Source organism: Phalangium opilio, unplaced genomic scaffold, assembly GCF_054372755.1.
Source record: "Phalangium opilio isolate 3A_F unplaced genomic scaffold, DU_Popi_V2 ptg000013l_1, whole genome shotgun sequence".
Lineage (NCBI taxonomy): Eukaryota > Metazoa > Arthropoda > Arachnida > Opiliones > Phalangiidae > Phalangium > Phalangium opilio.
In genome coordinates, this window is record NW_028324148.1 from 10,872,857 (window position 1) to 10,895,165 (window position 22,309).

Here is a 22,309-nt window from a genome sequence, read left to right on the forward strand (position 1 = left end):
AGTGACTATTTTCTTTTCTGGAATTTTTCTCTCGGAGCTGACGCTCCCGGAAACCCGTCTTTACTACGATAGCCTTCAAGATCTATTACAGAACCCGAGTTTGAAAATTGACTTACCTAAAGGCACCTCCGCTCATTATCATCTTGCAGTAAGCGTATAGTTATTATTTTTAGATGCATGAAGTAGTGTGCAATTGATTACATATCCAAGTTTCCACCGACATCAAACCTTATAGACCATTTCGACGCAAATAAAAAGGAGAGGCACTGATGTGCTTCTCACCGTTTATATGCAATTCGAAATTCTTAAATTAGGTCCATATTCACGACAAAGAGAGGAATTGGAATTTCTTTTCATTATACATACTTAATTAACCGGCTGTGCTAAGGGCGCAGTTATAAATTATTATAACATTGTATCACTTCTGTAATTTCGAAATGCCATCAGAACTTCTGAAATCCCTTTGATATTTAATTCTTTCTAACTAATGAAGGGTCGGTGGAAGCACCTCATTGGTTATTTTGCAGACAAATATTTCGTTTACCATATTATTTTACTGGTTTTGATATTGTGAAATTCTTGGAAATGAACAGGACTCAACTGCTGAAACGGACAAGGAAGTATATCAGCAGATTCATAAATCGAACGGACTATTCGATCCGATGGAATTAGATCTTGATTCACTTCTTTCCAATGATGGAAATGAAGTTTTGATATTGGATACAACAACAGTTCGTTTTGCGTTTGTTTTGGTTCTTGATTGCAAAAGTCAGAATTTTGAAATTCATGTCTCGAAAGAGCATGTTCTTGTGGAAAATTTCGCATTCATGTTCAGGAGAGGCTACGTTTCGACTTTGATTCCCAAGTTCAAAAAGTTGTAGGTTCACAATTTCAGATATAATTTTTGCACAACCGAGTTTTTCGAGAACAGATCCTATACGATTTCATACATGAAAATCTGAACTCCCTTTATCGGGAAACGCCGCATTTATACCCGTTTTTGTTGTGAAATTTCTAATCATAACAAAAGTTTGAACTAATAAATTAAACCCAAATTTCCCATATAGAGTAAGCTTAATTTCAAATTCCAATACATAAAATAATTGCTAATTTCTGGAGCTTTGTGGGTTTGTCCTTGTTTCGCCAATTATTTTGCATAAATTCAGTTTTTTAAGGACTGCGACGCAAAACTCGATTTTTTTTTACAATATCTGTTCCTTTTTTGGAGAGAAACGTTATTTTAGGAAAAAAGTAAATTCTGGAAATTTTTAAACTAAATCACCCATTTTTTTTTAAAAAAAAAATACGATATGGTATTTCACTAAATCATAACTTACAATTGAAATGGTCAGAAAATACTACTGTATAAGAGCACAATATGCTAAATATTCGTTGAAACCGCGTGAAACTAGCTGAGATTATAAAAATTCTCCAGCTATTTCAGTGATCAATTAATTTTAGGTTTAGCCACGGCCAACTTAGATACTCGAGAAGCTCGCGAGCTTGCCGAGAATCTAAGTTGGCCGTGGTTTAGCAAAACCAAAAGTAGGCCCAAAAGGTTTTTGAAAAAACACGTGACCATAATTTTAGAACCGATATGATGAAAATGAGCGCGAGATTTGAGTTGAAACTTTAATGAAATGCAGCGCGTGCTGGAGCTTGATTTAAAAGTAACTTTTTTGAGAACTACACAAAAGGTCAACTTTACATTACACTACGAGAAATGAGATACTAAACCTTTTCGATCTTTGCTACTGCTGCAAAATTATGTCGTGAAAAAAATGTACACCCTTGGTCGGGAAACCTTGGGTGTAACTCGCCAAAAAATATCGACCTCGTAATGTTAATCTCTATGCAGATTAACATTACGAGATAGGATTGAGTATGAATAGAAAATACCTGACGTGGTTTTCTTAATATTTTGAATTATAGCGTCTTGCGATACGTGGAAAGCAACCTCGTCGAAAAAGAAGTAAACAGTATCATAATTGAGAAGCCAAGCTGCTCAGCGCTATTTCGGAAAGAGGAAGAATCCTACGAAGTACTGCCTTTGAACATTGAAAACATGAAGTTCCCTCTATACATAGTATTAGGAGGGTGCGCCGTTTCAACTGTAGTACTATTTTGCGAATTACTCCAGCCATCGAAAATACAGAAAAAATCAAATAAGAGGCGCGTAAAACAAAACTACTATAGTAAATACCTAACGACGGCATACAGTTTTCGAGCCAAATAATTTTACTGTGAAATGTTAGCCCCTGACGAAGAGATGCGTTGGTAAAGTGAATTTATTGTGCATTACATTTAACGGCAATACGCTGACAGATATTCAATCAAATGCTTACTAGCTTTTTAATGTCTGAAACTTTTTGGTGATATAAACGAAGTGATGTTGACAGAAGGAACTTTTTGTACAGACCCTAATGAAAACCAAATTATTGTATTGCACAATTCACACATATGCAGACACTCAAAACCATTACTTTTCACGTCTAAATAAGAAAAGTTTCTCGGTGAACATATGTATTTTTCTTATCCGAATTTAGAAATAAATATTGATAGGCAATTATATGGAATTGTATGCGTTTTCTTCGATGAGATATTCTCACAGCAGCGTTACTAAAATGTTTTTCAGAGATGATTTTTAATATATTTTGCAATTACTTTATCATGTGTTATAAAAATTGCATTTTTAAGTGAGTCTGGAGATTTTTGGGATATGAGCTTGAATAGAAACCCTGAACTACTTGATGAGGCTAAGTTAAGTTTTGTGATGTCTGGTTGAGTTTTGTTATGTCCGGTCAGGTTATGTTGGGTTTTACCAGGTCATATTAAAGGTTAATTTTGCTTTTTCTAGATCTGGTGAGGTTTTGGCCTGGTTTTATGGGAGGTCGGATTTGCTGTCACTGTCCGGTTCTGGTTCGTTTATCTAGCTTCTATGAGAGGTAATGTATTGACAATTTAGACAAAAATTTGAATTTTATCTTCAATTCCTCTTTTGAGTGACAATGAGTGTCAGAGGTATAGCTTTGGGTTTATAAGAAATTCGGAAATTTCATTTAGAAAAGGTGGCATCCCCAATATCTGCACCATCCAATCCAACCTATCTATATACCTTTGGTTGTTGGTAAAAACGGTTGTAAATAAATGATTCGGTTTGACATTTTCTACAGATCGTTAAATAGAAGCATTTAAATTAGATTAGATCAAAACAATGTAAGTAACCGAAATATTTTGAACTGAACTGAACGAATTTTGCAATGAAGCTCCAAAGCGTTTTTTTTAAGTAAAAATAACACCCTACAAAGGGAGCATTTGTGTGTCTGCGACCAGTGTTTGTTAATTGAAAACTTAAAAAAAGTTAATTATATACAAATTTCAGAGTTATTAAAGATCGATTCTAGCAATTTTTGCAGGAATAAATGGTTTAAACTGGAAATATTTTAGCTCGACTTTATCCTTTAACCATAACGTGAAATATTTATGGTTTTTTCGCCGAAACCGAAGCACTTACGTATAATTTGATAAACTCGAACCGCATATACGTATAATGAAAAATTGTATGTGACCAATTAAGTTAATGCTTTGTCTATCCATAACTATAAACTAGCACGCAGCTCTAGTGTGCAATTATGCGATTGCTAAGTCATTCTTTGTTGACGCGGTTCAGGTACAGTATATTGAAAGCCGAATCGCTTTATATAAATGACTTGGTTTTACCCTTTCCACATAATTTTGATCCGAAGCATATAAATGAGCTTGAATAACGTAAGTGACTTCGCATTTTCTTAATCAACTCTCTTCAATTGCACTATCGAATAATTCAGGAACAATCTTCTGATTAAATTGTTATGGGCAATGGGATGAAACACCACATTAGCTTTAATATTTATTATCTTATGTACAGGGTGATTCTGATAAGAATATCATAAGTTAAAGGGTGTGCGACTGAGTGAAAAGAGTCAAAGAACAATGGTCTACAACATTTAATTACGGAGGTATGGGCTCCCAAATATTGTTTCCTAAAACAAGGAAATAATCACACTTAAAGGGAGGGTGAAGTGGAAAATCAAGTGATTTTTTATCGATTCTTCTTCTAATTATAAGACCAGTCTGCTCAGTGAAACATTCAGGAAATGCCTACAAATGATTTTAAAATTCATATTAGGTTCAGATTTTAAGAATAATTTGGAATTAGCTCCCCCGACCAATCGCGTAATTACCTGCCTTTTTGTTAACAAAATTCTCGTGACCAAACTTAATGTTTCAGACCCCATGTTCTTTGGCACATTTCACTTAGTCTAACCCAAAGAACACACTTTTTCATTCATGACATGCTTATGTGAAACACTCTGTGTGGTTTGTTCGTTTGTATGTTTGTTCTTCATGCACAGTCGCAATTCCTAGCCGAATCTGACAAAACTTCACGATTGATATCATTAACACAAGTGAAAACTATTTTATTGGTTTGGTTGAGCTCCTCAAGGTTAGGCCATAGAACCCTTGGCCATTAAGCCTGTTAAAAACTACCTATTATAGTTCCATAACCATTAATGTTTTGGTACAACCGCTGATTAAGCATAGCTTTAATGAATTTAGAAGTTGTAAAAAGGGTTAGATGGTAAAAAACCTCTTTATCGTACTGATATTTCCGAGGTGCTTAGTGTTTACATATTCATACAGGGTGTTTGTGAAAAGTCCATCAATAATGAAAGAGCGTATTTATTGGGCCATTTTGAGTCGAAAATGTTCTATGACATTTTGCCGTCCGAGCCACGGTTTTCGAGTTATGATTTGAATATTTTAGGGATGACCCCTTCATTAAATTAGCGCTGTCTTTCAATTTCTTAATTAAATTTAAGGGGTCATCCGTAAATTACTCCAATCATAACTTGAAAACAGTGGCTCGGACGGCAAAATGTCATAGAACATTTTCGACTCAAAATGGCCCAATAAATACGCCCTTTCATTATTGATAGACCTTTCACAAACACCCTGTATAAATCATCGCGGTTTGCAGATCCTGAAAACACACGGTCAAGGCCAGGTAGCTTAATAAGCTAGTTACGAAAACCGTTTGAGAAAAATAAAAGAAAATGTGGATATAATTTTAAAGCAAACGCTACAACGCGAGATTTTGTTTTATTTGGGGGAAGAAACGTGAAATTTTGGTCCATATCGGTTGCTATAAACTTAAAAAAATATTTTGCCTTTACCAAAACGTAAGCAATGGATGAAATTTCAAAATATTAAGTTATGTAAATATTTATATTAATTCTTAACTTAATATTTTATCAGGTTGACAAGCAAATTTGTAACCATTTTTTCGCTGCATTTATTGAAACCTTCATCTGATGATGTCCGCAGATCCGAGATTTGCTTATACAACGGTAAATATGCAAATTTATGATAATGTAATATTCAATAAATCCCCCGTATTCTCCGAAAAGGTGAGATTAGATATACATTTTAATCTTTTAGCACCTTCATTAACTTTATATCAAAATTCATCATAATCTGTAAGACGTTCGTTAAGTAGTCTACCGAGCGTCTTAGATAAGAAAATTTGTTTACAAGTCAAATTAAGGGTATCGGACGCTACATATGATTTTTATCTATGACTTAAGGCTCTTTCAGACGATCCAACTTTTTGACTCAGCTTGATGGGTCGACTCGAGTTGAATCAACTAGTTGGATCGTGTGAGTAGACGCTGGATGAGTTGAGTCACCAAAAATGTTGGCTAGGAAAAATTGGATCAGTGATCCAATTTTTGCTGACTCAACTTTTTAATTTCATGTCTCCAGCCAATCAAAATTAATTACAAAAAAAGCCTATTTTGCGGTAAGTGCCTAGGTATGTGGCGCTTGAAAAGTTCCATCGAAGCATGATATTTTTGCGCAGTTGAATGAAAAGACCATTGTTTCATCAATTTTGATTGACAAAAAAGATGAAATTCATAAAGACAACCTGTGCGGCCTTTATACTCTCAATCAAAATCCAACGTGATGTTGAATGCCCAATATTTAGTGAATCAATCGCCTTTTATACCCTAAATTTCCTAACATTGTTAAAGAGGCATACGCTCGAATTTAAACGTCAACAATAGCTATGTTTAAAATGGTTTTAGGAATAAAGTTTCTTAAATTATTTAACTATAATTAAGCTAAATTAATGACGATTAAAAAATTAATATTAATTATATTTATTTATTTAAGAAAAACCTCTTAATTGCGTCTCTACTCGGAGAGGTTTATTTTGGTTTCCCAACTTGTTTACTTTAACATTACGGGAAGGTTTGGGCTCTTATTTAGAAGGGCCTACCGGACCTCTAGAATGAACTCCTGATGATACCATATTTTAGAGAATAGTAGTTTCAAATAAAAATTTTGTATTTTGGAAGGATTGTTAGTAGTTTTAAATCATAATGATAAATGAACTGTAAACTTCGTTACTTTTACGTGTAGGTTCCATTTTGGTTTTCAATTGAAAGTAACAATCAGGTGGGCGAGTGTTACAAAAAGTTTTATGAATCTGCCTCCATCTTTTTAAACATAACGTGAGTAAAATGAAAATCATTGTGGTAACCGTTACATAATAAGCAATTTGTCAAGGTTCTTCTAACTTGGTGAAATTTAAATGGGCTAGATGGCTTCGGCATTGACCTAAGCCAATTTGATAATAAAATTGTTTTTCAATGCTTTTATTGAATTAAAACCAATTTAGTTTCTTTTTCGATGCTTAGTTTGAGTTCAAGCCAGTTCAGTAGCTCTTTTTTGTAATTTTATTTCAAACAAATTATAGGTTGACGGAAGATAATCTGTTTCCGACCGAGAATGATATGGATTTTGGAGCAGTAATTGGGCCTGATAACGCAACGGGAATTGTTGGATTGCTGCAGAGAAACGTAAATATATAGTAGTAGCTTTTTGGTTAAAAGAACACAATTTTCTCGCAAAATGTTGACTCAAAGATTTCTAGCCTTGAAAATATTTGGGAAAGTGGTTAGGTTGATCTTCAGGCGCAGTCAGAATTCGTTACCGAATTTGACCAAACTCAATGATCGATGTCCGAAGCACTATGAGAATATTTTAGTTCTGGTTTGACTGAGTTCTTCAAGGTTCTTTTCGCGAATCCCTAGCCATTAAGCTTGTTAAGAACGTCCTTTTCGAGACCCGTTTCAGTTTAAAATTACGATTAGCTCAGAGTTAATTATGATTGAAATCGAAAAATGTGAAAAAGTTAGTATCCAAAAAAAAACATTATGCAATTTCATACGGATGGGCACAAATACCGTGTCTCTTAAAACATTCGAGTAGTTTTGCCTGTTACATTTCTGTGATATTTTGAGCAGTGTGTTCAGCAAAAGTAACCCACAATTCAAATTATAATAATTTAAGTTTGAACTCTTTTTAGGAGACGGATATTTCACTATATGCAATACCACCAACGTACAAAGCCTTTGAATACATTGACTATTCTCAATCAATATATCGAGCCGTTTGGAAAATCTTGTCCATGAAACCCATGAAATCTACACAGGACAGCTTCGGTGTTCTACGGACCTTTTCGTGGCAGGTGCGTTTGGTAATGCAACGTGGAAGAGCAAACTATTCAAGGATTCGTAGAGTTGGTTCACACTAACCAGTGACGGAGTTTAAGCCAAGTACTGACTCAATGAAAATCGATTAAATTTTGGGACTGGATACTAATTAAAGTTTGATCGATTAATAAGAAATATAACCTTGAAAGAGAAAGCTCGAAACGAACCCACCTTTGTGGAAGCTTATTTCGAGTCATGATTTAGGAATTTGCCTCCTTATCTTTGTAAGCTTACAAAGATTAGGAGAAGGATAACTGATGTATGATTGTACTTTTTAACTACGTTTCGACTTTCGAAGTACGGCGAAATAAGAGACACATTCATTCAGACTACCCACATTTATTAATACACTTGCATACCTAAAACATCTTACAATATTATTCTAATAAATACTTAACAAATTGCTAGTTTAGTTAAATTACTCATCATAATCGCGAGGTCGCGGGTAACAGCTAGAATTAAATATTTTTTTCTCCCATGCTGTTTACCCATGAGCGAGCGCATTTTATTACCTCTCCGAGTGACGTATGTCACGGAGAGGTTCTAATTTCGACGTGTGTGTGTGTCTGTGTGTGTGTCTGTGTGTGTGTGTGTCTGTTGTTACACCCACGTGACCGCGTTCGCAGTTTCCAAATCGGAGCAAACGTGTTCGCCATTTCCGAACTGCTTTCACAGTCACGGAAATGGCTCCTTTACTTGAGTTCTCACACCACCATCTTCTCGTCTTTGTCCATCCCACTTGGACACCAGTCTGTACTTACTGGCTTCTAATCACCACCATCTTTTGGTCTTCGTCCATCCCACATGGACACCAGTCTGTATTCATTGGCTTCTAATCACCACCATCTTCTGGTCTTCGTCCATTCCACTTGGACACCAGTCTGTACATACTGGCTTCTAATCACCACCATCTTTTGGTCTTCGTCCATCCCACATGGACACCAGTCTGTACATACTGGCTTCTAATCACCACCATCTTTTGGTCCTCGTCCATCCCACATGGACACCAGTCTGTACATACTGGCTTCTAATCACCACCATCTTCTGGTCTTCGTCCATTCCACTTGGACACCAGTCTGTACACCTGGCTTCTACTCCATCGTCATCGTTGGGTTTAAGACATTCGCGGCGATCAGCTAGGGTTACGAGAAACGTCTAGCCTCCCTATGGTGGGTTGTCCACCAAAGGTTTTCGCAATTGCGGTTGTTCTTGCTTTTAGCTGTAGTTCGACACCCTTATATACTACCTATTTGAGTAAGGTAATGCAACCGGCGTATGCTTCATTTCAAACGCCAATATTAGTCAAGTCTCTCAAGAATGTCTAATTGTTCTTTATCAACGCGATGTAACGCTCAATAAGGCGAACAACTAACGAAGAAAATATTTAATATTAATTATATTTATTTTAATATTTAAGATAATCTTGTTTCTCAACTCAAAATTAAAACGGAAAGAGTTAAAAAGCAGTCTATGTTTTAGTCTGTGTATGTCCGTCCGTTAGTGCATCGCGTTAGCAGTTCGCTTTGTTTTGTGGAAAGAAATCCTACAAAACCTTAATATTTGGTTTTCTCATAATGTATAATTAATATATGGAAATATTTTTCGTAATTTCGATGCCTTTAGTGGTTTTGTAGCTATAAAGCTCTGTTTCATTTTGATATCCCAAGAACTTTTTTTAATATTATTATTTGAAATCGATGTTTATATATTACTTAAGCTATACTACATCTGTTTATAGCATAATCCTTTCTAAAGTGATTTCAAGAAGAACGCCACTATATTGGTCAAATGAACTTTCATCTGTCAATAGGCCTAGTGAACCATAAAGTAAACGCTAGGTTTTCGTTTCTGTAATGCAGAGACATTAACGGTTCAGAGTGAGCCGAAAGTTAATTACACTTTTAAATAATCAGGCTAAGATTTTATAATCATGGTGGAAGTCTGGGCCGCGTTGAGCAGAGCTCAGCGCTGTTAGCAGTGTCCTACAGAACGGGATTTTGGTTATGAATTTTGACGGCACGGTGCTCAGCGTTGAGCCAGCGCGGTCACGAAAGAAAATAGTCAGGTTTTTGGATAACGTGACGTAAAACGCGTAGTTCTCAGCTTGGCGAAAAAAACATGGAGGAATTAATACAAATAGCTCTTGCTGATTCTGATCATAGAGACTAGAAACCCCAAGGAGTGGCAGGAATGCCTCAACTTGTTGCCCTTTTTCATGGTACACGCAATGGGTACACGGCGACTTCCGCTAAGCAAAATTAAACGGGCCGGAAGCTCTCATGTACCAATTTATGAGCAACATATTATATGCGCTTGTAGAGCGGGGGACCTGCCACTCCTTGGGGTTTCTAGTCTCTATGTTCTGATGGGACTATAGCTATTTATTTGACGTGAAACCAGTTGATCACGCGAGAATTTTAAGAGATATGTTAGTTTCTATGTTTAATTATAAAAGTTGTTCTTATCTATCTCCATAAATATGTTATCATACAATTTTTGTTAAGCCTTTGTACCTTGCACGCTTTATTGCGCTAGCTTCATTTTTAAAACACCGATGACCGGAGAAAAGCTATGACGACAGATCTCACCGGTAAACGTTTTCCAAAATCCGCTGTCTTTTTTGGTGAGCTCTGCTGAACGCAGCCCAGATCAGTGAAAGGTCTGATCGTAATCGGATTATAGCTTCGTGTTATCATGATTTTAATGGTGCACGTTTACTTTCAGTGTGTGTAGCCACAAATTAGCTTTGGTGTTATGTAACTTTAATCGTCATGTTGACAAACTAAGAAAATTGTTGAGGTGAAAGGAGAGGATAGTGTTTACATGGCAACCCTGTTGTGAATATGGCTTTGAACATAGAGGGTATACAGTTGAGGAGTAGCAAATTGGGCCTTTACAAACACGTAAAGGTAATATCCCTCCAAAGTTTTATCTCTTCATTTCCCGTTTTTCCCCCATCGGATGATTTTAATGTGTACAAGTATATCCTTATTGGATGTAAAATGTCGTCTGATTTACAGTATATTTTCTATGCTTTGTATACTGCTTTAATATTTCATAAATTTTAACTTCAGTATTTGTTCATAAAAAAAAAGAAACATTTCCATAACTGGGTAAATAAGTTTGTAGGTAGTCCTTCTCTTGACTCGGAGAGGTTTTCCCAACTTGTTCCCGCTACTTTCATTGGTATAAGATTCATAATTACATTTCCAAATGTGCGCTTGTTCAAAAGTGTAGTAGTATTGACTTTAAACTAATTAGTTTTCGTTAATCTTAATTTTCAGATATGGTTGTGTGTATTTTTATCAGTTAATGCAATTTACTTGCTATCTTACCTTCAGTCTTGGAAAATGAATTTCTACTTTCGTTGCGTAAAAGAATACGTTGACATTTCGGCAATTCTCTTGTTGCAGGGTGAGTATTTTAGCGTAAAAGCGTAGTCAAGCTCAAATGGAGCAGTGACGGAGAGAGAACTGTCATAAATGGCCACTGCCAAGATAATCTGACGTTTCCTAGAAACGGCGGGATTCAACTGTATTTCACGCAAGTGAGAAGCCGCTGCATAAGATACAACCATGATACGATTGTAAGAAAAGCACATTTTTCTCACTACGCGACGCTAGTGTTTTTATTTTCACCTCTCTGCCTCGCTGTTCGGGAGGAACGGTACCGTTTCTAGCCTGTAAAAATACTTCATAGATGATGGCCGGCGCGATGTAGGGAGAAGTGAACTTCGTGTAAAGTAATATATTTCTGGTAATATGGTTTTAAAGTTCGTCGATACTTAATACAAAACCACTATCATTAACAGCATTACGGAAATACATTATATATTATATCGTAAAGTCTTAAATATAAGGTCTCTTATTTAATTTAATTTCGGTTTAAATTTATCTGTTAAAATAGAAAAGCCCTCATATAAGCGATTTCCGTACGAGAGAACCCTATTACAGCTGTCCTCATAACAGCGGTTCCCGAAAACGCAGTTTACCCGTTACGGCAGTTCCCTAAAGAGCAGCACAACCGGGGAGTGAAAAACGATAGTCGTTTATGATAGTACGTAAAGTAAGGTTCGGTTATTTGAGCCCCAATAGTATTCGATTACGTAAGCTTAGGTTTGCTTTGGTTATTTTAACCCCGATAATATTAGTATAGGTTAGGTTTTGTTATTTGAAGCCCATTAGAATTAGGTGGAGTTAGGTGTGGTTATTCGAACCTCAATTGATTAAGTCTGGTTAGGTTTGTTTGGTTATTTGAACTTCAGTGGTATTAAAATAGTATATATTCAAGGTAAGGTTAGGGTATTATAATCTATTTGTACTTAATAGGTAGGCTAAGGCAAAGTGTATTGTTAACAATTGTTCAAAACTCTATAGTTAAACATTTTGGGAACTGCTCATACCAGTTACACCCGTTAAAATATATATCGTGGCTAGATTTATACTACTGCGCTATTGTTAACCATAATTATTTTTAAAAGGTACTTTATTTTGTCGTAACAGGTTACAATCCAAAGAGAAGACAAGCGACAGATATTGCCTGGATCTGTTGGTTTATACCCTTATATTTTGTGACTATTTTCTTCTCTGGAATTTTTCTCTCAGAGCTGACGCTCCCGGCAGCCCTTCACTACTACGATAGCCTTCAAGACCTATTACAGAATTCAAGTTTGAAAATTGATTTACCTAAAGGCACCTCGGCTCATTATCACCTTGCAGTAAGCGGTTATTAAAAAATAAACATTTGTGAAAGGCATGTTTAATATACAGTATATAATTTTAACCATCAACACACGTTGACTTTTCGGATTGAAACAAGAAGAAATAGACCTAACTACCTTCTTTTCATCGTCAATCATCGCTGTAAAATGCGAGAAATTGAAATAATTATGTTACACGTCCATAAATTGCACAACCGAGTGTTAAGGCTCTTTCAGACGATCCAACTTTTTGCCTCAGCTCGACGGGTCAAAAAGTTGTATAAACTTGCCCAACCTTTGAAGGGAAAAGTGAAATAAATCCTTCCTTTTCACACGACTAAACTTTTACCGCCAAATGGAAGTTTTTAAGCACCACCTACCTTGGCACTTACTTTTTTTACAAGGCTTTTTTTGAAATTCATTTTGATTGGCTGAAGAAATGAAATGAAAAAGTTGAGTTAGCAAAAATTGGATCACTGATCCAATTTTTCCTAGCCAACTCTTTTGGTGACTCAACTCATCCAATGTCTATTCACACGATCCAACTAGTTGAGTCAAAAAGTTGGATCGTCTGAAAGAGCCTTTACTTGAATTTCCTAGTACATGTACACGCCTGTAGTAGTATTTCTGAACCTTTGATTCTTTACTGGCAACTCGTTTAAAAGAAATCCCTCCCAAAACTAGTTCATTGTTTTAGTTGCACTGATTTGGTGTATTTTTTGTAAACTTTCCAGGACTCAATTGATGAAAAGGGAAAGGAAGTGTATGAGCAAAGTCGTAAAACAGAAGGAATATTTGATCTAATGACAATCGACTTCAATTCAGCTCTTTCTAATATGAATAATGGAAATGAAGTAATCGTATTGGAAGAAACTTCAGCTCTTTTTCTGTTTGGCTCGTTATTTGACAGCGATAGCTGGATTTATGAAATTCATTTCTCCGAGGAGGATATTTTAGTGGAAAGTTACACATTCATGTTCAGGAGAGGATACGTTTCGACCTTGATACCCAAATTCAAAAAATTGTGGGTTCAATGTTTTTTTGTTTTTATTTTTAGCACATCTCTTAATAGTGCGGTTTTTCAATTGTGCCTTTTTGGCGCAGTATTTATTCCATAATTTTATGAGCGTGTGACTATGCAATAGCCAAAGGCAGAGAAGAAGTTTAAACCCTGTTAGTAAGTTTGTGTGTGTTCTTCAGATACTGGAAAAGATGTTCAATAAATTGGCAGTGCACGAGATTACATGGGTTGTCCAATCGTAAATGAAACCTGTAAAGTGAGGGCCATCGTATTTAAAAAAAGTGGGGCACGAGCAAGGTTTTGAATTTTAGGAGTAAGACAATGTTTAAAACTACATGTAAGAATAAACAATCTGATTTCAAGAGTTACACAGCAACTTTGTACACAAAATTGGTCTTCCTCTGATCTGTTCCATCCTTCAAGTGCTGGCACATGTTCCGGGGCAGCGTTAATCTTAAACATCTCGTGGATACTTCAAAAACTTAAACGGACCCAGTAAAAAGATGCCATTATGTTTAGAAAAAGAAACCGGGAAATCTTCGTGAATAGACCAATGCATTAATTCCAGAAGAGAAGCGAACACCACAAGGACGGGGGTTCGTCTGCTTGGGTTAATTAGGTGGCACCAAGAAGCACCGCTAGATGCGTTGCGAGTTGGCTAGCGTCAGGCCTGTAGCGAACTCTGACTCCGTCTAGCGTTGCCTCTTTGTGCGAGAAAAATAACATAAGAGGGTGACCTTCTCTGGAAGTCTTTTTTGGAATGGTCTATCGAAGTTTTGTAGAAGCGTTGTTTAGTCTTTTCTCGTCCCTTCTCTACTGTTTATTACTGTATTGGTTTTGAAAGCCATCGAGAATTTAAATTATTTTTCAAGTGGATAACGTTTGCCAATATGTTACGCAACGTTATCAAGTACCTTTAAATATTTTTTTAATTTCAGCGTGTTTTGGTACGTGGAAGCCAATCTCTTCGCCCAAGATATAAACAATATCATAAATGAGAAGCCCAGTTCCAAACCATTTTTTGAAAAAGAAGAAATCTACGACGTCCTGCCTTTGAACATTGAAAACATGAGATTCCCTCTGTACGTAGTATTAGGAGGGTGCGTCATTTCAACTGTTGTGCTATTGAGCGAAGTTTTTCAGCTACGAAAATTAAAGAAACAGACAAACAAGAGACGCAAAAAGATTTACATTAAAAATTTAACGGCGGCTTACATGTTTAGAGCCGCATAGTTTGTTGTAAGTTAAACTTTTAACCCTCAATGAAGGTAAATTGTTGCACTTCACATTCCACACAGATTCACTCACTTGCATTAAAACCCATCTTGATTCGCAATTGTATCTCTTTTGCACTTACCCAAATTTCGGGAAAAAAAAGGTATTGTTTTCAGTTTTTTGGTATAAACGTAGTTTTCAGAGTAGGATGATTCATACCATTTATACAAGGAGGCCAGGCTACTTGGTGCACAAAGTGGTATTTCACTTTGTCCACCAAAGAGCCTGGCCTCCCAGGTCCACATTTTAAGAGTCCTTCTAGTCTGAAAACTATGTATATCAAACTGTTCGAAATATAATATTTGATAAGAAAATAGTTTGAAATATAGGTACAGTATATGCACATAAGCGTATTTGTTAATAATTATCATTTAATTAATCTCGACTCCTAAAATTTCAAAAATTAACGAGGTTGACCGGACACAAAGCGTTTGGTGTCAATTCGATGATATTGCTGATGTTAGACATTGCGATTATCAGAAAGAATTGTTTGAAAGGTAACATTTTATTGGTAAACAATATTTAAATCAGGTTTTACATTGTACAATTGTTGTAAATACAATATTGTTGCGATGACTAACAACTAATACAAGGCGGGGTAATCAATGGACTTGCCTCCGTAGGTGGTAACGGGTCTTACGTAAGGGTAAGAAATGGGAAGAACTGGTCTGTTGATAGACTTGACAGCGGGAGCTACAACTGGGAGTCCAACGGACTTGGTTCCGTAGGTGGTGACGGGTCTCACGTATGGGTATGAAATGGGATAAGCGGGTCTGCTGATAGACTTGACACCGGGAGCTACCAGTGGGAGTCCAACTCCATTGTTCCAATAGTTAAGACCTAATGTGCTGTCAGCGTACGTCATTGGCCACTGAGGAGCAAACTGAATGGGAGCTGCAGGAAGAACTGTTCCATCCAAGTACGGATATGCACCGATGGACTTTTGAGCGGAGCACTTTGAAGAAAAGAAAGACAATAGCCATTTATTTTTTATTCAAACGAAACTTGGATTCTCATGGGATGCACATCAATTTTGAACCAATCTTATTGTATTTGTGTATTATGCAAAACCCATGAACATGGATTGTACATCATACACAAATCTCATCAAAAAATTTTGTTTAGAGAATAGCTTTTCTTAAAATTAGGGAAGTTATTTATATTTACCGCTACGACAACAACCAAGAGAGAGGCTACGATCTTCAACATTGTAAGTTGGTTTGTTCGAAGGCTTCGAGGAATAGTACTAAATGTTGAGTTGTGAGTTTGTGATGCTTTTTACCGTTCACCACACCCTTTTTATACGGTTTCTTTTCGTCTATCTATATCGTAGTTCAGATAAACTTAAATGTATTTCTGAATAAGGATCTTCTTTTTTTATTATGATTAATATAAAGTTCATAGATATAATGTTTGAGTTAAAGGTCGAAGGTTTGTAATCAGTTCTACTATGAATATTTCGAGAGTTTCTTCCGATCTATTTTATATCGAGGGCCTTCAAGGACCATCAATTCTTCATTTATCAAAATTTTATTTCGAATCATGTTATTATAGTTTCGTTTTTATGTTGGCTTTTCATCTTTAAAAATGCGTTAAAGTCAGGGATGGTCTATCAAATATGTTGCAAGCATTTTTATATATGGGATGGACGTGCCTGCAAAAAAAAATGACTGCCAATAAACTTCAAAATTGCTATTTTTAGGATGCTAGGCAGGAACTTGTCTGAAACGAGACTGCACTTGGCTGCAAAATATTTAGCTAAAAGTAAGATTTGCGATTTGACTGCAAAAGCTATTTGCGAGCTGCAATTCAGCTGACTGAAATTGAGCTGCAAAAGTAGCCATGCGGGTGTTAAAGTGCTGTAGGTGGACTGCATTTGTGGCCATTTTTAAGTTATTGCGGTTAGATGGCATCTAAGTCAATTAATGAAATTACAATGTGACTGAAAACAAGCTGTATAATGGTAGCCAATGTGATATGCTGAAATATAGCTGCACTCAAGCAACGTATTCAGTGTGTATTATTTATGGTTGTTTCTTGCAAACCTTATTGACAGGTATATGCCTACAAATTCATCTGTTTAAATAAAACAGCCTGCTCGATTAACACTTTAACAGGAAAATTCTCGCATTTGACCGATTTCTAAAAATATTACCTTTTTCCCACAGAGCCTAAAACCATACCAAAATTTCCCACATATTTGAAACACTGGTTCATTCATTTACGACTAAACAGACTAATGTATAAAATATGTCTTTCATGTTTTTGCAAATATTTCACTGGAGAGAATATGTTTCAAATTTTGGATATATTTTTCAACTGATGTCGTTCACGTTTTTGTTAATATTTTACAACTAAAGTATAAACAATTTCGTTCATGTTTTTGAAAATATTTCGCAACTAATGTATGCATGCTACTGTTTCGATGTTGATTGTAGAGGTCTACCTTGAAACTTGGTTCATTTATCAATGACCAAATTCATTTATATCCTACTTCCAATTTGTTTATTAATAATGAACAAATTGGAAGTAAGATATAAATGTTAACGAGTCGAGCTGAGTGAGCTTTTTAAAGGCTCGGTTCGAAAAAACGGCGGCTCGAGCCGAGCTAGCTCGGTTAACATATATATATTTAACAAAAATTGTTACTACCAACGTAAGACTTGAGAACGACTAGAAATGCTATCCCATGTTTAGGAACGTAGTGGTTCAGTAAAACCCGCTCGGTAAAATGTGAAGAAATCGTTATATGCTCACGGTTAGAGGCAAGAGGAAGTCAATTTTCCCACGCTTTATTTCATGTAAAAATACAACGGAACGCTATTGGTGGAGAGAAGAAAGACTAAAAGGAAAGCACTATTTCAGTGACTAATCTCGTGAGACGGCTCGCGAGTCGGAGTGGCTCTATGATTGTCGGCTGTTACCAAATACCACTTTAATTACCATTTTATATCTTACCGTAGGTTTACAATGGTAGTTTACCGGTAAATTACCAATTACGCGTTAAAAGTTCATTTTACACTTAAATGATCAATTATTTCGGTGTTTACTTCCTGAGTGACTCGCCAGGCACTAGCCAGTACTTACAAAGTTACGCTAGAAAAAATCTTTAGTTAGAGATCAGATTAGAAGGGCCACGGCTGCCGTCTTGGTAGCAAGAGCCGCAAATGCCTGTAAAGCCCTCAAGATAGTGCTCACAATTAAAGGCTGTTTAAGGAAATGGATTGTAAGCGCTGGAAAATATAAATTACCAAAAATTACCGACTGACAGTAATTTTTGTTTTCCCATAATTTCAATCGGTAATTTACCCGCTAAATTACTGTTTTTAAAAGTTATGGTAATTTCACATATATATATTCTCGACTGTACATATCTATTCTTGTTCAAATATATATAACACTTTACATTTCTAAGAGATCGTAAAGTAAAGAGAGAGAGAGAAATATTTTGTCGTTGTTCTATTACTATTAATAAACTTTCCGTCTTTCCTTATTATTCCCTTCACTCCTCCCCTAATTATACATAGTGCTTCGGAAAAGTCTGTTTGAAGTTAATGGGGATGTTTTTTAGAGTCGAAAATGTATTATGACATTTTGTCGTCCTGGCCACCGTTTTCAAGTTAAGATAGGTATATTTTTTAAGCCTATCACCCGTTATTTCTGATGAACTTAGAGTAACACTCTTTAAAATATAATTCAAATCATTATTACTTTCCAATCAGAACCCAGATACGAAGTGTCTGTGAACAGTGTGCTAATAGCGACCATTTACACTATGGTTTCCAGAAATGTCTAATGTTCATTAATTAACACTAATGTTGACAAAAAATAATTGTTTGAATGGTAAAATTTTATTGAGAAACAATAATTAAATCAGTTTTATATTGTACAAGTATTATTAAGACAATATTGGCGCATTGTTTTAGCATTCTAATACAAGGTGGGGTAATCAATGGACTTGCCTCCGTATGTGGTAACGGGTCTTACGTAAGGGTATGAAATGGGAAGAACTGGTCTGTTGATCGACTTAACAGCGGGGGCTACAACTGGGAGTCCAACGGACTTGGTTCCGTAGGTGGTGACGGGTCTCACGTATGGGTATGAAATGGGATAAGCGGGTCTGCTGATGGACTTGACACCGGGAGCAACCAGTGGGAGTCCAACTCCATTGTTCCAATAGTTAAGACCCAATGTGGTGTCAGCGTACGTCATTGGCCACTGAGGAGCGAACTTTATGGGAGCTGCAGGAAGAAGTGCTGGTGCACCCACGTACGGATAAGCACCGATGGACTTTTGAGCGGAGCACTTTAAAGAAGAAAAAAAGAGACAACAGCGAATTATTTTTCATTTGATACACATGTTTAAGTCAACTCATCAATTTTGAAGCAATTCCAACAAAAAGTTGAGTTCAGAGAATATTTCACTTAAAATTAGGGAAGATAATTATATTTACCGCTACGACAACAACCAAGAGAGAAGCTACGATCTTCAACATGGTGAGTTGGTTTGTTCGATGGCTTCGAGGAATAGTAGTAAATGTTGAACTGTGAGTTTGTGATGCTTTTCACCGTTCTCCAAACCCTTTTTATACGGTTTATTTTCGTCTATCTAGTAGTTTAGATAAACCTAAGTGTGTTTCTGAATAAGGATCTTTTTTATTACGATTAATATAAAGTTCGAAGATATAATGTTTGAGTTAAAGTTCGAAGGTTTGTAATCAGTTCCTCTATGAATACTTAGAGAGTTTCTTTCGATCTATTACGGATCAAGAGCCCTCAACGGCATTAAATTCTCCATTTATCAAAACTTTCTTTCGAATTATGTTATTATGGTTTCAATTTTATTTTGGCTTTTAAAGTTTTCTCTTCCCTTAATGATTAGCGAATTTAGAAAATGGGTTTCAATTCAGATATTTCTTCTAATATATCAAACCATGTTTCAAGCAATGTTAAATATGGATCGGGCTCGCAAATAACAAGGGTTGCCAATAAACTGGAAAACGGTTGCTTTAAGGATACTGGACAGGAAATTGCCTGAAACTAGATTTCACTTGGCTCACTAGCAAAATATTTAGCTAAAAATCAGATCTACAATTTGGGTGCCAAAGGTATTGACGAGTTAAATCAGCTGACTAAAATCTAGTTGCAAAAGTGGGAATTAAAATGTTGTAGATTGACTGCATTTGTGGCCATTTTTAAGTTGTTGCTGTTAGATGTGTCGAAATTGATGAAACTACAATTTGACTGGAAACAAGCTGTTAAGGGCAGCTCTAAACTTTTGTTTGGAAGCTGTCAGACAATTAAGGTAGACTTTATACAAGGACAAAAATAATGTGAAATAAATAAAGATTTTTCATTTAGTCTTATGATTAAATAGTTATTTCTAAATAATCTTGCGTCTTTTGTTTATAACAGCCTAACAGGACCCTGAATGGGTGACAAGCTGTAAATGAGCTGCAATAGGCTTGTAAGTTAGTTGCAGTTTGGCTGGATATACCGATAGTGGACTGCAGCCGCTTTGGTTTATCGTACTTGTACCAAAGTGTAATACCAGGAATAGATAGATTTCTCTCACTTGGAATCTTTAAGAGGTCATTTTCTGGACCTTTGTGCATGAATTAGAGGGAAGGACGTGTAGAAATCGTCAACCTAGACGTCATGCATAATGTAGTTGAGCTTAGAAACCAAGTGATGTTAACGAGACTCCCGCGACCTACAACCGTCGAATCCGAGTTTAAACAAGCTCTCTTTGCGAGTACATATTTCAATAGCCAATAAAACGTGAGGAAGGAGGAGAGGCCGGTTTAACAAGGTTTTAAGTCCCTTCAATCAGATATTAGTATGAAGTCTATGGCCTCTTAAAGATTTCCAGTTGAATAAATCTACGTATTCTTGGTAATACTTGATTTACTTAATTGTTGAGATGACCTAAGAATCTTACAGACCAGTTTTCATTAGATTGACTAATGTCTCAACCTTTCTTAAACGGGCGCTGTGTATATCGTGTACACATACTGTAAAGACAATGTTTCCATGTCTTTGTAAATGTTTTACAACTGATATCGCTGATGTTTTTGTAAATATTTCACTACTAATGTATAGACAATGTCGTTCATTTGCAACTTACATTTCTAAAAGGTATATACAGGGTGTTTCTGGAAAGTCTGGCACAAATTAACAGGCATGTTCCTTGGGTCAAAAGGAGACCGAAAGGTCCTATGACGTTTTTGGGGTAAAGCGCTCCGTTGCGACGTTATGGGCTCTCAAAAGTAAGCCGAAAAACAAGGAGAATTTGCAGAATTATAGCACTAGAATTGTGGTTTTGACCCAATTGTTTTCGATTATTGAGCATAAGGCAATGATCGAAATAAGTTCAAACCTAGTGGAAGACAATGAACGTGTTAAACGGCCAAAAGCGTTAATCCCTTTGTTTTTATTAATGATTGTAATTAAAGGTAAGGAAAGTAGCTCAGATATCGGTTACTTGTTTGTTCAGATGTACTGGTAACTGACCAGTCTTTTATTCTTTATTTGAATTGGACACATTACTTAATAATTCGAATGAACCCCATTACTTTTACAATATTAATTCGAATGAACCCCATTACTTTTACAATATTAATTCGAATGAACCCCATTACTTTTACAATATTAATTCGAATGAACCCCTTAAGTTTTACAATAATTCGAATGAACCCCTTAAATTTTACAATAAATCGAATCGAACCCATTAATTTTACAATAAATCGAATCGAACCCATTAATTTTACAATAATTGGAATCGAACCCATTAATTTTACAATAATTGGAATCGAACCCATTAATTTTACAATAATTGGAATCGAACCCATTAATTTTACAATAATTGGAATCGAACCCATTAATTTTACAATAATTGGAATCGAACCCATTAATTTTACAATAATTGGAATCGAACCCATTAATTTTACAATAATTGGAATTGAACCCATTAATTTTACAATAATTCGAATCGAACCCATTAATTTTACAATAATTCGAATCGAACCCATAACATTTACAATAATTCGAATTGAACCCATAACATTTACAATAATTCGAATTGAACCCATTACATTTACAATAATTCGAATTGAACCCATTACATTTACAATAATTCGAATTCAACCCATTACATTTACAATAATTCGAATTGAACCCATAACATTTACAATAATTCGAATTGAACCCATTACATTTACAATAATTCGAATTGAACCCATTACATTTACAATAATTCGAATTCAACCCATTACATTTACAATAATTCGAATTGAACCCATTACATTTAAAATAATTCGAATGAACCGCATTACTTTTACAATAATGCGAATCGAACCCCATTACTTTTACAATAATGCGAATCGAACCCCATTACTTTTACAATAATTCGAATCGAACCCCATTACTTTTACAATAATTCGAATCGAACCCCATTACTTTTACAATAATTCGAATCGAACCCCATTACTTTTACAATAATTCGAATCGAACCCCATTTACTTTTACAATAATTCGAATCGAACCCCATTACTTTTACAATAATTCGATTCGAACCCCATTACTTTTACAATAATTCGAATCGAACCCCATTACTTTTACAATAATTCGAATCGAACCCCATTTCTTTTACAATAATTCGAATCGAACCCCATTACTTTTACAATAATACGAATCGAACCCCATTACTTTTACA

The 22,309-nt window shown here is 35.6% G+C and overlaps 4 protein-coding genes and 2 long non-coding RNA genes across 9 annotated transcripts in view; 4 read left to right on the top strand and 2 right to left on the bottom strand.

Moving 5' to 3' along the window:
- LOC149709018 (nose resistant to fluoxetine protein 6-like) overlaps positions 1-22,309 on the top strand; it is a 119,588-nt gene that overhangs the window by 68,689 nt on the left and 28,590 nt on the right. The window lies entirely within an intron of this gene.
- LOC149709023 (uncharacterized) lies at positions 130-14,650 on the top strand. Its single transcript, XM_089864455.1, has 3 exons — positions 130-148; positions 13,035-13,324; positions 14,260-14,650. Exons 2-3 carry the CDS (start codon positions 13,104-13,106, stop codon positions 14,552-14,554), a joined length of 516 nt encoding a protein of 171 aa, XP_089720581.1. The 5' UTR covers positions 130-148; positions 13,035-13,103; the 3' UTR covers positions 14,555-14,650.
- On the top strand, positions 4,358-6,535 carry LOC149709024 (uncharacterized). Its single transcript, XR_016380182.1, has 4 exons — positions 4,358-4,621; positions 5,021-5,222; positions 5,299-5,390; positions 6,466-6,535. It is a non-coding gene; the product is annotated as an uncharacterized LOC149709024 (long non-coding RNA).
- On the bottom strand, positions 15,083-15,924 carry LOC149709025 (uncharacterized). Its single transcript, XM_089864456.1, has 2 exons — positions 15,764-15,924; positions 15,083-15,551 (listed from the first exon to the last, which is right to left on the bottom strand). The coding sequence occupies exons 1-2, from the start codon at positions 15,803-15,805 to the stop codon at positions 15,180-15,182; spliced, it is 414 nt and encodes a 137-aa protein (XP_089720582.1). The 5' UTR covers positions 15,806-15,924; the 3' UTR covers positions 15,083-15,179.
- Positions 18,426-19,210, bottom strand: LOC149709026 (uncharacterized). Its single transcript, XM_089864457.1, has 2 exons — positions 19,050-19,210; positions 18,426-18,901 (listed from the first exon to the last, which is right to left on the bottom strand). Exons 1-2 carry the CDS (start codon positions 19,089-19,091, stop codon positions 18,527-18,529), a joined length of 417 nt encoding a protein of 138 aa, XP_089720583.1. The 5' UTR covers positions 19,092-19,210; the 3' UTR covers positions 18,426-18,526.
- LOC149709027 (uncharacterized) lies at positions 19,489-19,963 on the top strand. The gene is made up of 2 exons (XR_016381274.1): positions 19,489-19,703; positions 19,768-19,963. It is a non-coding gene; the product is annotated as an uncharacterized LOC149709027 (long non-coding RNA).

What these genes read in the sequence shown, in the direction of transcription:
- LOC149709023 (XM_089864455.1), top strand. Translation starts at nt 13,104, where the DNA reads ATGACAATCGACTTCAATTCAGCTCTTTCTAATATGAATAATGGAAAT. An exon ending in ATACCCAAATTCAAAAAATT is followed by an intron (nt 13,325 to 14,259) that starts GTGGGTTCAATG and finishes TTTTAATTTCAG; the next exon opens with CGTGTTTTGGTACGTGGAAG.
- LOC149709026 (XM_089864457.1), bottom strand. Translation starts at nt 19,091, where the DNA reads ATGTTGAAGATCGTAGCTTCTCTCTTGGTTGTTGTCGTAGCG. An exon ending in TCTTGGTTGTTGTCGTAGCG is followed by an intron (nt 18,902 to 19,049) that starts GTAAATATAATT and finishes TCTTCTTTAAAG; the next exon opens with TGCTCCGCTCAAAAGTCCAT.
- LOC149709025 (XM_089864456.1), bottom strand. Translation starts at nt 15,805, where the DNA reads ATGTTGAAGATCGTAGCCTCTCTCTTGGTTGTTGTCGTAGCG. An exon ending in TCTTGGTTGTTGTCGTAGCG is followed by an intron (nt 15,552 to 15,763) that starts GTAAATATAAAT and finishes TTTTCTTCAAAG; the next exon opens with TGCTCCGCTCAAAAGTCCAT.